Source organism: Panthera uncia (assembly GCF_023721935.1).
Source record: "Panthera uncia isolate 11264 chromosome C1 unlocalized genomic scaffold, Puncia_PCG_1.0 HiC_scaffold_4, whole genome shotgun sequence".
Lineage (NCBI taxonomy): Eukaryota > Metazoa > Chordata > Mammalia > Carnivora > Felidae > Panthera > Panthera uncia.
In genome coordinates, this window is record NW_026057585.1 from 76,003,086 (window position 1) to 76,017,911 (window position 14,826).

Here is a 14,826-nt window from a genome sequence, read left to right on the forward strand (position 1 = left end):
CTGTTCACCCCTGATTGTTCCATTGTTTCCTGTAGTGTATAGTTGGCTTACCTGTTACTTCACTTTTTTCCTAAGTGCTTGTCTTGCGTAAAAATAAACCAGCCAGAACCTGGCTACAGATGCTGTCTTCTTCCACGGGGCCACTGGCCATTCTGAGTCTAATTTCATGTATCTTATTTTCATACTTGCTGTCTTACTGCCAGCAAGTATGGTAGCTTTGAGAAATCTCCAATCAAAATATGTCATTCTGCACAAGATGAACATTCTAAAGAGTTGTTCCTTTCGTGCCTTTCTCTTTTGGGTTTCTGAGCAGCTGGGTTCATGTAGTCCGTGGTTTCCCAAACTTCCTTGCATCTGTGTCTTCCTGAGAACCTGCCAGGACCGTCTTGTCACCTGTTCATCTACCTCTGTACGAACCACACCGGTGAACATTAATGTACCGCCTGTGGCTAACTGACCTTGCCACTTTGCTGCTGAGTAATTGGCTAAGAAGTCAAGAAAGCCAGGAAATCCTATACCATATGTGTCCTTCATGGCGCACCAAAATATTCTGGTACATCGATTGGAAAAGAGTATCTTTTTTTTTCTACCAAGAAGCACAGTTTCAGAGATGCTTTGTGAATTAGGCTGCTTGCTATATTAGTGACACTGCAAGAGGAGTTTTGGCTTTTTTCTTAGTGTGGCAAATTTTAAATATAAGAATAAAGGGAGGGGCACCTGGGTGCCTCAGTAAGTTAAGTGTCCAACTGTTGATTTCAGCTCAGGCCACGATCTCACGGTTCCTGAGACGGAGGCCCATGTCGGGCTCTGTGCTGACAGCATGGAGCCTGCTTGGGATTCTCTCTCTCTCTTTCTGCTTTTTCCCTGCTCACATGTGTGCACTTTCTCTCTCAAAATAAATAAATTAAAAAAAAAAAAAAAAAGAGGGGCGCCTGGGTGGCTCAGTCAGTTGAGCGTCCGACTCTTGGTTTCGGCTCAGGTCATGTGAGTTCAAGCCCCACATCGGGCTCTGTGCAGCTGGCAGCACAGAGCCTGCGTGGGATTCTCTATGTCTCTCTCCCTCTCCCTCTCTCTCTGTCCCTCCCCCACTTGTGCTCTCTCTATCTCAAAATAAATAAATAAACTTAAAAAAAAAAAAAAGAATAAGGGGGAAAATTTGATTCTAGTGTTTTGCAATATGTCCTTTACTTTGGGAGACCTAGTTCCAATCTCATTCCTCGTTACGAACCCCTCAGGCAGTGGAATGATCCACTCTGACAAATGTGGATGTTGCTGACTCTCCCAGAGGGGAACTACTTGCTTTTTAGCCTTTGCATACTGTGATTACATGTCTTCCCAGGCTCCCTTCTGAACTCCCACAGAATTGCCATTCAGAACTAGGACTTGAAATTCTGGCGTTAAGGATCCACTCACTCTTTCCACAAGCTTTTACTTATTATCTACTTTTGTCAGGTATCAGGAAGGTCAAAGAAATAATCCCTGCCCTGGAGGGCTTGGACTCCAGCAGAGAGACTGCTGGAAGCTGTGTGTGCGGGATTTGTAGAAGCCAGGGCAAGAAGCATTTTCCATTTACCACCAGGAGAAGCCATTTATGCGTGCTTCCCTGCACGCCTGCGTGTGTGTTACACACCTCCTCGCGGCCATCGGCATTTCTGTCACTGAAGCCCGCTGGCCTGGAAAAGGGACGGAGGTGGTTTTGTGTACATACTGGCTTTACAGCATGGTGCTGCAGAAATAACAGGTCTCAGATTTACATTTTATATAAGCTGTACCTATTGGATATTGCTAACATTTTGCTATTGTAGGACATTGGAAAAAGAACCCACGTTTTAATGTTTTTCTCTTATTTAAATCAAGCCTGTTTCTTAAAATTGTTTCTTCTGTGAAGTGCAAAGGGATAATTTAGACCCAGAGTTCCATCTTTGTTCTGCTTTATTCTGTGTGGCCTTGGGCGAGCTGCTCTGTTTCCTCTTTTGTAAAATTGAAATAAAAATATCTCATTGCATTTTGTGAAGATTAAATGAGATTTATTCATACATAAATATACAACAGTATGTGCATAAAACATCTAGCACAGTGTGGTCGTTCAGTGAACGCTCATTTACTTTCTGTCCCTTGTAGGCCCACGCAGTTTTTGAAGGAGGTGCGGAGGTAATCTCCAGTTTATGAAGAGGTTGAAATGGCCTCTGTTAGGAACTCTTTGGGAAGCATTCTCTCCTAAAAACAAGGTTATGAGGGGCGCCTGGGTGGCTCAGTCGGTTGGTTGAGCATCCGACTTCGGCTCGGGTCATGATCTCGCAGTTCGTGAGTTCGAGCCCCGCGTCGGGCTCTGTGCTGACAGCTCAGAGCCTGGAGCCTGCTTCGGATTCTGTGTCCCCCTCTCTCTCCGCCCCACCCCTGCTTGTGCTCTGTCTCTCTCTGTCTTTCAAAAATGAATAAACATAAAAAAGAAAATTTAAAAAAAATGACAAGAACCAAGGTTATGAATTGTGGTTGGGTTCCAGGACAGCCTACAGAAGTCCCAGTAACCCCTAATTCACTGAACTGTTGTATTAATATCACTGTGGAATGTGAACCACTGTTTATGATCAGGAGAACATATTTTTAGCCCTACTGCGGAACTCTGTGAACACCAGCCCTCATCACTGGTAGTCTGTTCCCTTTGACTTCCTTAGCCACCCGGCCACTGAAAGTTACTTCCATGGTGGGCATTTGGAGCACCAGGCAAAGCTGAGGGCTCATTTAAAAAAACAAAAAAAACCACCCTTTTGGGGCGCCGGGGTGGCTCAGTCGGTTCAGCGTCCGACTTCAGCTCAGGTCATGATCTTGCGGTCTGTGAGTTCGAGCCCCACGTCAGGCTCTGTGCTGACAGCTCAGAGCCTGGAGCCTGTGTCGGATTCTGTGTGTCTCTCTCTCTGCCCCTCCCCTGCTCATGCTCTGTCTCTCTCTCTCTCCCAAAAATAAATGAACATTAAAAACAAAAAATTCAAACACCCTTTTTTTGGGTGCCTGGGTGGCTCAGTCACTTAACTTTCCAACTTTTGATTTTGGCTCAGGTCATGATTCGTGGGTTTGAATCCCGCGTTGGACTCTGTGCTGGCAGCACAGAGCCTGCTTGGGATTCTCTCTTTCCCTCTCTCTCTGCACCTCCCCTGCTCATGCCCTCTTTCTCTCTTTCTCAAAGTAAAGTAACATTTAAAAAATAAAAATAATAAAAATACTTTAAAAATAAAATAAAAAACACCCTTTTTATTGAGCTATAATTGACATCTAACATTATATTAATTTCAGATGTACAACATAATGATTCAGTATTTGTATACATTGTGAAGTGATCATCACAATAAATCAAGTTAACATTGGTCACCACACATAGTTGCAGTTTCTTTTCTTTTTTTTAAAAAAAATTTTTTTTAATGTTTATTTTTGAGACAGAGAGAGACAGAGCATGAACAGGGGAGGGGCAGAGAGAGGGAGACACAGAATCCGAAACAGGCTCCAGGCTCTGAGCTGTCAGCACAGAGCCCGACGCGGGGCTCGAACTCACGAACTGTGAAATCATGACCTGAGCCGAAGTCGGCTGCTTAACCGACTGAGCCACCCAGGCGCCCCTGCAGTTTCTTTTCTTATGAGAACTTTTAAGCTCTCTCTTGGCAGCTTTCAAATATACAATATGGTACCATTAACTTTAGTCACCATACTGTATACTGCATCCCCGTGACTTAATGTACTTTATGAACCAAGGGGTCTTCTAGCCAAGGAATAAGGGCTCCGATTACGTTGGTGGTGTTGGGAGGGTAAGATGCCTAGCAACCGCTGAGTGCCTGCTGTGTACTAGTCACTGTGTTAGGGGCTTCCACATCGTTTGTATTTGATCTTTATCACAGTTTATAAGCTAGGTACTTTTAGCCCTCATTTTACAGATGGAAAAAAAAAAAACGGCTTAAAAACATACAACTGGCAGGTGGTAGGAATGAGGTTTGAACTAAGGGCTTTCTGGATGCCAAAGCCTGTGCTTTTCTAACAAACGCACCACCTTTGTAAAGACATGGGGGAGACTCGGCCACCGAGGCCCGTTAGCCGTGGAAAGGGCTGAGCATCGAGGAGCAGCAGGGCAGCGTTAGTTCTGCAAGGGTAAAAGGCTGAGGTGTGGGAACCACTGTGTGAATTCAGCTCTGGTTAGTGGGCAGTGGGAGGCCCGATGAAGAAATGGGGGCAGTCAGAGCTCTTGCATTTCTACGTTGAGCACTGTGGTTACGCATTGTGGGGTAGAAGAAATGAGATCGGTGCCGGTCTGGGAACAGAGCTGGTATTGGGGAGAAGGGTGGGAAGTCCCTCGTGTTGAGGAGGACTGGCCAGGCCAGTCGTTGGTTTGTGAGAATGTTTAGGCACTAGGTGCTCAGGGCCAGAGACTCCCTTTCCTGATTGAACATGGGGCTGGTAAAGAGTGTAGAATCTAGTTCCCTTGGTCCCTCATTTCTTTTTCCTCTGGCAGAAACCCAGTCTTTTTTCTTTGCTGAAAAAAAATTTAAAAAAAAATTTATTTTGTAACGTTTATTTACTTTTGAGACAGGGAGAGACAGAGCATGAACGGGGGAGGGTCAGAGAGAGAGGGAGACAGAGAATCTGAAACAGGCTCCAGGCTCTGAGCTGTCAGCACAGAGCCCGACGCGGGGCTCGAACTCACGGACCGCAAGATCATGACCTGAGCCGAAGTCGGATGCTTAACCAATTGAGCCACCCAGGCGCCCCTGCTGAAAAAAAATTGTAAATGTTTATTTATTTATCTTGAGAGAGAGCGAGAGAGCGCGTGCGCTAGCACACGTTTGAGTTGGGGAGAGTCCGAGAGAGGGAGGGAGGGAGGGAGGGAGAGAGAGAGAGAGAGAGAGAGAGAGAGAGAGAATCCCAAGCAGCCCCCATGCTCAGCACAGAGCCCAACATGGGGCTCACTTCCACGAACTGTGAGATCACGACCTGAGCCGAAAGTCAGAGGCTCATTTAAGAGTCAGAGGCTTAACTGAGTCATCCAGGCGCCCCCTTTTCTGAAATTTAGGCTTTTGTCTTCTGGAGTCCAGTGTTTAATTTTCTTGTTGTTTGCTTATCTCATTTTCCTTTCCTTCTCTGACTTCTGTTGACTTAACCAGGCAATCATCTTTGTTAAACATTTTTCTATTCTAGAACTATTCAAAACACCTTGCAAACCAACATCAGTTCTCTGAAAGCTCATGCTTCTTGCTTTTGATAGTATTGGACCCCATCCTCAGTGAGCCTACCGTGTGCCCGCTGTGTGCTCGTTACCTTAGGAATGAACAAGTGTCAGAGGCCTCACAGGAAAGTTAAAATGAGTCAGTTCTTCAGCTCTTTTAGAGAAATGCATTCTTTATTATCAGTGGAATTGTTAGTGACTTTATGTTCGTATTATAGATAATGCTAGTTAATTTCAAGAGGCGAATGAATTATGTGTCACCTCTCCCTCAAGTTCTTTAAATTCAGCTTGAGAAGCCTTTCTCAGTGGTCCCCAAGTCTAAGTTAGATGCTTTTTCTCTGTATTCCTATTCTCACATCCATTATCAGCACAACTTCTCATGCCATTCTGATCTATTTGTTTGATTCTCTCTCTCTCTCTCTTTTTAATGTTTGTTTGTTTATTTTGAGAGAGAGCGCGAGCAGGGAGGGGGCACATGGTAGGCTCACCGAGAGAGGGAGAGACTCCCACTGATAGTGCAGAGCCTGATGCGAGGCTCGATCTTACGAACCGTGAGATCACTACGAGAGCTGAAATCAAGAGTCAGCCACTTAACCGACTGAGCCACCCAGGTGCCCCTGTTTGAGTCTCCTCTTGACGTCGAGCTCCTTGAGAGCAGGGACTATCTTTTCTATATTCCTAGCACCTTGGACAATATAAGCCCTGCAACATAATTTTTTGAAAGCATGCAGGCGTGATAAACCTTACTTGTATATAAATGTACCACATGTTGCAATACCTCTTCTCTGTAACCCTGAGAACTTAATTTGTTTTTTGCAACTTCCTGTTCTGATCCAGTTTGAGGAGGTTTAGCTTTCCCTTTTGTGAAACTTGGTGCCATTTTAAAACGATTCTGAAAGACACAGGGTAATGACTTCCATTTACTGCCTGCCTTCTGATGGGGTGAGTGAGGGCTCGTTTCTTCAGCGTATTATTAGGGAGCAGGCATTTGCCTTGGCAGTCCACCTGGCTGTCCCACCTTGAGACACAAATGTCTTCCCCAGTCTGCGTCCTCTCCCAGCTTTCTCTCCTGTCTCTGTCTTCGCAGTCAAGTTCCTTGAAAGAGTAGTTACATTCATTGTCTTCTGTTGCTTGCCTTTCCCAGACTTCTCAAGAATGTAACATTTTGGTTTCTCTTCTACTCCTCCAGTGAAGCTAATCTTGCCGGGGCACTTATGACCTGGCAAGTTGGCCGTATCCAAGGAAGTTTTTTTTTAAGTTTATTTATTTGTTTTGAGAGAGCGAGAGAGAGAGAGAACACATGAGCAGGGGAGGGACAGGAGAGAGAGAATCCCAAGCAGGCTCTGTGCAGTTTTGTGCAGAGCCCGACGTGGGGCTCAATCTCATGACCCGTGAGATCGTGACCTGAGCCAAAATCAAGAGTCGCTTAACCACCGACTGAGCCACCCAGGCGCCCCTCCAAGAAAGGCTTTAATGAAAGCCATCTCTGCTGCATTTGACCCAGTTGACCATCCTTCCTTTGTTACTCGTCACCTTTGTCACTACTTTCCTCTACATTAAGTCCTGCTGGTTTTGTTTGTTTGTTTACTCCCTCCTTCCTTCCTTCCTTCCTTCAACAAACGTGAATGTAGTGCCGCTCATCCACAAGGCTAGCCACAGAGGCTGTGACCAGAGACAGACATGGGCCCTGCTCTCATGGATCCTACAGTCCACCAGGAGAGTAGCCACTCATTCACTGAACTCAGCAAATACTTATTTAGTGCCTCGTGTTTTCCAGCTACTGCCATGCCTACCAACTAAAGAGGTATTGCTATAAAACCATTCCTTGAGGAAGAAACTTTTTTTTTTTTTTTAACATTTATTTATTTTTGAGACACAGAGAGACAGAGCATGAACAGGGGAGGGTCAGAGAGAGGGAGACACAGAATCTGAAACAGGCTCCAGGCTCTGAGCTGTCAGCACAGAGCCCGACGCGGAGCTCGAACTCACAGCCCTCACGGACCACGAGATCATGACCTGAGCTGAAGTCGGCCGCCTAACCGACTGAGCCACCCAGGCGCCCCTTGAGGAAGAAACTTTTAATGGAAGCTTGCATTGGCCAAGTAAAAAACCTGGATGGGAATAGGGGTTGGCAGGGCAAGGAGACGGGGAGCGGTAGTTAATTATTGATGGTGCTGCTACTTATAAAGTTCTCAACTGCTGTCGCATCTTAAGAATGAGAGCCTGCCCTTATCGCTCACCATTGTTGAAGCGCCCTGGTTGAGACACGCTGCTCCTTCATTGCGGCAGCCATAGTCCTGCTTCTCACTTCCTGGTCGGTGACTGTTTTGAAATCTCTACCTGGCAGAACCAAAGAGGTTTTCAGTCTTGATGGGAAGTCAGGATATATGTGTGAGAGGATCATTAACAGCATGGGCTCGGTGCCGAATGAGTGGTATAGTTAAATATTATTGGATCAGAGAAGGGCACTGTCACTCACACGTGGGGTGATCGTGGCAGGCCTTGGAAGTAGTGAGGCTTGAAGGGAAGGAAGAGAGAGACTTAGAAAAGGAGAGAAGGAACCAGACGTTTCCAACAGAGAGGAAGGAGAGGCAGAGGCAGGCGAGTGGGAATTCAGTGTGGTGATTGAGGAAGGGGTCCTGTTGCTGTAGGCCTAGATGGAACCTACTGTTGGACCGGTTCTGGAGTAATGTGGTCAAAGGCAGAAGGGGACCTATGGGGTGGGGGAGGGGGAGGGGGACTTTGAATATCAGGCAAAGGGACCTTAACATCTGAGCATAGAGATGGCATGTGGAGAACACTGCTTTAGAACAAATCTGGCAATGAGTGGCTTCAGACCTACTAGGCACTGAGACATGATAATGCCCAGCCCAGTAATTCAGTTCCACGGATGTTTACAGAGCACCTCCTGCACGTCAGGGGGAAGGTGAGGAACGAATAATACGTGGGAGAGCACTTGCTAAAGACTTGTGCAAGACTGTTGGGGGTTGGGCAGATGAGAGAAGGAATGAGAAGGAGACTGGAGGAGTCAGGGCTCCTCCCACCCCTGCACCCACAGGCTTTAGGGTTTGGCAAACAGTGGCCCATGGGCCAAATCCATCCAGATGCCTGTTTTTGTAGAATGGTTTTTATATTTTTATTTCTTTTATTATTTATTTATATTTTTTATTCTTTATTTTTTAAATTTACATCCAAGTTAGCATATAGTGCAGCAATGATTTTAGGAGTTTATTTCTTAATGCCCCTTACCCATTTAGCCCATCCCCCTCCCATGACCCCTCCAGTAACCTTTGTTCTCCATATTTAAGAGTCTCTTCTGTTTTGTCCCGCTCCCTGTTTTTATATTATTTTTGCTTCCCTTCCCTTAAGTTCATCTGTTTTGTATCTTAAAGTCTTCATATGAGTGAAGTCATATGATATTTGTCTTTCTCTGTCCTCATATGAGTGAAGTCCCATGATATTTGTCTTTCTCTGACTAATTTCGCTTAGCATAATACCCTCTAGTTCCATCCATGTAGTTGCAAATGACAAGATTTCATTCTTTTTCATTGCCGAGTGATACTGCATTGTATATATATACACCACATCTTCTTTATCCATTCATCCATCGATGGACATTTGGGCTCTTTCCATACTTTGGCTTTGTTGATAGTGCTGCTATAAACATGGGGGTGCATGTGCCCCTTCGAAACAGCACACCTGTATCCCTTGGATTAATACCTAGGAGTGCAATTGGTGGGTGTAGGGTAGTTCTATTTTTAATTTTTTGGGGGGAACCTCCATCCTGTTTTCCAGAGTGGCTGCACCAGTTTGCATTCCCACCAGCAGTGCAAAAGAGATCCTCTCCACATCCTCGCCAACGTCTGTTGTTGCCTGAGTTGTTAATGTTAGTCATTCTGACAGGTGTGAGATGGTATCTCATTGTGGTTTGGGTTTGTATTTCCCTGATGATGAGTGATGTTGAGCATTTTTCATGTGTTGGTTGGCCATCTGGATGTCTTCTTTGGAGAAGTGTCTACTTATGTCTTTTGCCCATTTCTTCACTGGATTATTTGTTTTTTGGATGTTGAGTTTGATAAGTTCTTTATAGACTTTGGGTACTAAACCTTTATCTGATATGCAGATATCTTCTCCCATTCTGTCTCTTGCCTTTTAGTTTTGCTGATTGTTTCCTTCACTGTGCAGAAGCTTTTTATTTTGATGAGGTCCCAACAGTTCATTTTTGCTTTTGTTTCCTTTGCCTCTGGAGACATGTTGAGTAAAAAGTTGCTGCAGCCAGGGTCAAAGAGGTTTTTGCCTGCTTTCTCCTCGAGGATTTTGATGGCTTCCTGTCTTATGTTTGGGTCTTTCATCCATTTTGAGTTTATTTTTGTGTATGGTATAAGAAAGTGGTCCAGGTTCATTTTTCTGCATGCCGCTGTCCTGTTTTCCCAGCCCCACTTGCTGAAGAGACTGTCTTTATTCCACTGGATATTCTTTTCTGCTTTGTCAAAGATTAGTTGGCAATATGTTTGTGGGTCCATTTCTGGGTTCTCTATTCTGTTCCATTGAGCTGAGTGTCTGTTTTTTGTGCCATGGTTTTTATATTTTTAAATGATTTTTTTAATCAAAAGAATAGTATTACATAGTGAAATGATACGAAATTAAAATTCCACTGTCCATAAAAAAAGTTTTTCTGGAACACAAGCTGGCTTGTCCATTTAGATATTGTCTATGGTTAGTTTCACCTAACAGCAGCAGAGGCGAGGGGTTGTAATAGAGTCCGCGTGGCCCACAAAGCCTAAAACCATCCGGCCCTTTGTGGAAACCTTGTCCATCCTTGAGTCACACCCGCCCTTACCTCAGTCCCTCTGCTCTGAAACTGCCTGTCCCTCTTCCCACCTGAGGCTTTTCCCTCCACCAGGCTTTTAACTATCCTGTTCTTTATATTCCTCTTAGACTCTCAGCTTCTCTTTTTTCCAAGACCTTTCTCCTTCCAAATATGCTCAGGACCTGCCCTACTTTTAAGAAAAAATCTTCAACTCAGAAGTCCACTCTGGCTCCTGCTGTCCATCTCTCATCTCTGCCTCCACTTCATCTTTGGTTCATTCACCTTGACCCAGGCTTTGGGCCCTAGCAGTTCATTAAAACTTAGCCTTGTTAAGTAACTAGTGATTCCTAGCTGCTGGATCTAGGAGTTTCCTCAGACCTATCTTGTTTTCTCAAGACATTTCAGGTTTTGATCATTCTTCCTTGAGATCCTTTTTCTTTTTCTTTGTTTTTTTTTTTTTTTTTATTTTTTTATTTTAAAGGTTTATTTTTTGAGAGAGAGAGAGAGAGTGCAAGAAGGGGAGGGGCAGAGAGAGAGGGAAACACAGAATCCGAAGCAGGCTCCAGGCTGGAGCTGTCAGCACAGAGCCCGATGTGGGGCTCGAACTCACAAACGATGAGATGGTGACCTGGGCTGAAGTCGGATGCTTAACCAACTGAGCCACCCTGGCGCCCTTCTTTTTTTTTCTTAATTTTTCTTTTTTAATTTTTTAGAGAGAGAGAGCATGAGCAGGGCAGAGAAGCAGAGAGAGAGGGAGAGCAAGAATCTCAAGCAGGTTCCACACTCAGTGCAGAGCCCCACGCAGGGTTTGATTCCATGACCCTGTGATCATGACCTGAGCCGAACTCAAGAGTCAGACACTCAACCATCTGAGCCACCCAGACACCCCCTCGAGATCCTTTTTCTCTTACCTTCTGTGCCATCATTCTCCTTTGTGTCTTCCTGTTTCCCCAGCCCATTCCCCTACTCACCCAGCAGTGCTTCACTTCTTTTACAAGCACCTTAAACATTGGTGACTTTCTGAGCTCTAGCCTTTGTCCTTTTACAAGAGCTACTATTGTGTACTCACTCTATGCCATTCACTATATTTAAATGAATTATGCAGATTATTCCTGATCCTTACAACAATCCTAAAAAGATAGGTTTTATTTCCTCCATATTGTAAATAAGGAAAGTGAGGCTTAGTGTACTTAAGTAGTTTTCTCAACGTTACACAGTAAGTGGCAGAGCTGTGCTTGAACCTGGCCTGCTTTGGTATGCAGGTAAAGTCAGCTACGTGTACCAGGGACTCCTGCCATAGGCATTCCTTTCAGTTTCCAGCCTGTATGTCTGACTGTCCACTGGACGTTTCTACCTGGAAGTCCTGGTAGCACCTCAAAGCCAACTCATCATCTCTCCTCCATCCCCATCCAGCCCCAGGTTGGTGGTGTGCCTATCTGTTTAGTCACCCAGGCCATACTCTTGACCGAGGCTTTATCTCTCCCTAACCCCTTCTGCTCCCCAGTTGCCACTGCGGCCAGTCATTCCTCCTGCTTTAATTTCTCTGAAATTCATCTCTCACACTGTCCACTCTCGCTTGCCTGTTCAGGTCTTTCTCATCTCTCTCCTGGACTATTGTCCCTCTTCTCCTAGCCTCTACCCCTTCTTCTGTTCTCTTACCCTTCCAGCCCATCCTCCACTAGGCTACCAGAAGGATCTCTCCTAAACTGCAGATCTCATTTGTTGCTCCCTTGGTTGAAACCTGTTGGTGAGTCCCCTTTGTCCTGTTCCTCTTCTCCACAGTTTGACTAAGGAGGCCTCATCTTATTTTTCTAGATCTTTCTCCTTCCAGCCTCATACGTACTGCGAGTGTGTTTGTGGTTCACTGTACCAGCACTCCTATTTCCCTGCAGTTCCCAAGGTGTCACCTCTTTCTGGAATGCCCTTCTCTTCCTGGTTTATCTGAGAAACACCTTTTCAGTGTATCCCTAAAACAAACAGGCAAATGATAAACACTTCAATTCAGAGAGAGTACCTCAGCTTCTGAGCCTTGACTGTTTACAGTCTTTCCAAGAGGGGTTAGGTTTCCCCTTTTTGTATTCCCCAGGCACCTTGGGCACGTATCTGTTGTCAGACTCAGCACAGTGTATAAACATTTGTGCACGTCTACCTCCTTAAAATCGGCACTCCTTCAAAGCAGAGATCTTTGTCTTGTTCACTTGTTTGTCTGTGGCATCTGGCTTGTTGCCTGGGACCTGGTAGTTCAGTAACTGGAATGAATTACTAGCAGTGTTGTTGGAGATGTGGACTGAGGCTTGGTAGAAGGATCGGAGTCAACGGATGAAGACGTTCATGAAAGCTGAAGAGCAGACAGTGCTAGCACCTTGGTGTGTGTGGCATCAGATCATTTACAACGTATTTTCACAAACGTTCGATCTCATTTCACTCCTCGCCAAAGCACTGTGAGACAGGCAAGGCAGGCATTAATACTCGCATTTGAGGAATGAAAAACTGAGGCTCAGAGTAACGAAATGACTTGCCAAAGGTCCCGAACATAAGTGCCAGAAATTACTCCTCCCCCGGCCACGTCTCATGCTGCTTCCCCTGAACTGGGGCAGGTATGGGAGGGTCTGGGAGATGGGAGATAAGTGCCAGAATAAACCTATTTATCAAAGGAGTGCCCCGGAGAAGAAGATAAAGAGAGCCCCAAGGAATTGCTGTGTTGTGGAGGATAAGTTTTTAGGAGGGGAGGGCATCACTGATGAGATAGTTTTGCAAGTAAATGAAGGAAAATGGAAAAGGATGGAAGGGTTTGACCACCAGGAAGTGCAAGAGAATGTCCTGCAGTGAAACCAGCTTGCTGAGTTGCCAAGTTCTTAAAAGGAACATGTGGGCACCGAAGGAAAGGGAGGCTCACATGTGTGCCACCCTTTCTAGAAGCTTGGTGGTGAAAGTGAAACCGAGAGGCTGGCATTTTGAGAAATGTCATACCAGCAAATACTCCAAGAACTCCATGGTACAGTATTTTCATTTCATAGACTGGAAATCACGCTGGGGAAATAATGCTGGATGACTGAGTATATCAATATTAGGATATTTCAGACTCACTTTAACGTTGGCCGATTCCAGTCAGGGTGGGGTGCCATAGGGCAGGGTGTTTAATCAAGCCTTAAGACAGAGCCAAAGTGGTGTTTCAGTATAGGTAACTGTAACAGTAGAGGCCCACCTTTAGAGGCCAGATGTGTACTAGAGTGTGGAAACCCCCTCCTTCTATTCATTGAAAGTATTCATGTACCTACAAGTTCATCTCGTGCCCGTGACTTGTTGTTTGTTGTTCAGAAGTGATCTGATCAACGGGAAGATTTCCCCGCTTTGTTGTTAGAGGCCGTTTTCTGTGTTGACGGTACAAACCTCTGTGTGTCGTCCACATCTCCTGGGGAGGCAGACTCTGGGGGAGAGCAGGGCCCTGGGCAGCTCTTTCGTCCTGTTGATGAGGTGTCCTTTGTGCGCCAGGTAAAGCGGTACCAGTGCACATTCGAGGGCTGTCCCCGCACCTACAGCACAGCGGGCAACCTGCGCACCCACCAGAAGACTCACCGGGGAGAGTACACCTTTGTCTGTAATCAGGAGGGCTGCGGCAAGGCCTTCCTCACCTCCTACAGCCTCAGGATCCACGTGCGAGTGCACACGAAGGAGAAGCCATTTGAGTGCGACGTACAGGGCTGTGAGAAGGCGTTCAACACTCTGTACAGGTCAGCCTCCTCTCCACCCTTTGACCCTGACTTTGTGATGGCAGAGCCCTCTCCTTGTCCTGCACAGATATGCACTTCCAGGGCTTGAAAGAGCATGGCTGGGCTCACCTGTCTAAAATTCGCTGGGGGATCTTATTACTTAAAGATCGGCATATATTGGGTTGGTGAAACAGGATAGTACATTTGTGTTTAGATTTGTATTTCCTGGAGTGGCATACTGGCATGGGGATTTTAATACTTGGCCTAATATGTCCCCTTGGCTCAGGATCTTGGTACTAAGGCTTCTGTCACCTTCTTTCCTTCCTCACCTTGAAGCTAACTTTTTTCTACCACTCATTGGCCAGTTCTCTTTCACACTGTTTGTGTCGGGAGACTTGTATTAGTCTCAACTTTGGGTCTAAAATAACAGATGTAGCAATAGCTAACACTTGTGAAGCATTCGTTGTGCTCAGCACTGTTCTGTGTGCTAATCCTCACAGCAGTTATAAGTAAGTGGAAGCACAGAGAGGTTTTAGAACTGGTTCAAGGCACCCCATCTAGTAGGAAGTAGGACCAGGATTTGAGTCCCAGGCAGTCTGGTGGCAGAGGCACACTCCTACTACTCTGCTGTGGACTTCTGAATTTCTCTCCGAGCAAAAAATTTTGGATCCCGAATTCTTCTGCACTGGATCCAGAAACACATTGAGCTGACATGGGTCAGAGGCTCTGTAGCATATGATGCCAATGACAATGGGAAGTGTTCTCCGGCATATCTTGCAGGCTGAAAGCACACCAGCGGCTTCACACAGGGAAAACGTTTAACTGTGAATCTGAAGGCTGCAGCAAGTACTTCACCACACTCAGCGATCTGAGGAAGCACATTCGAACCCATACAGGAGAAAAGCCATTTCGGTAAGTCTTACTGTTTTCTGTTTGTCACTGACCGTGTTTCAGCTGGGTGTCTCAATGTCCCCTCACGTTTTTCAAAGCAGAAGGAAAACTCCCCACAATAGTTCTTTGGGGGTGTTGGCTCTCCCCGGCATGGCTACGACCAGCTGCATGCCGGAGGGGGAGCAGTGGCTTCTAAGAGCATCCTTACT

At 45.7% G+C, this 14,826-nt stretch overlaps 1 protein-coding gene across 4 annotated transcripts in view; it reads left to right on the forward strand.

Moving 5' to 3' along the window:
* Nucleotides 1–14,826, forward strand: part of MTF1 (metal regulatory transcription factor 1) — a 41,881-nt gene that overhangs the window by 6,410 nt on the left and 20,645 nt on the right. For all 4 annotated transcript variants that reach the window (XM_049617452.1, XM_049617451.1, XM_049617454.1 and 1 more), the window contains 2 exons: nucleotides 13,509–13,747; nucleotides 14,507–14,638. In XM_049617452.1, coding sequence (XP_049473409.1) covers nucleotides 13,509–13,747; nucleotides 14,507–14,638 — 371 coding nt within the window. The remainder of the gene's footprint in view (nucleotides 1–13,508; nucleotides 13,748–14,506; nucleotides 14,639–14,826) is intronic.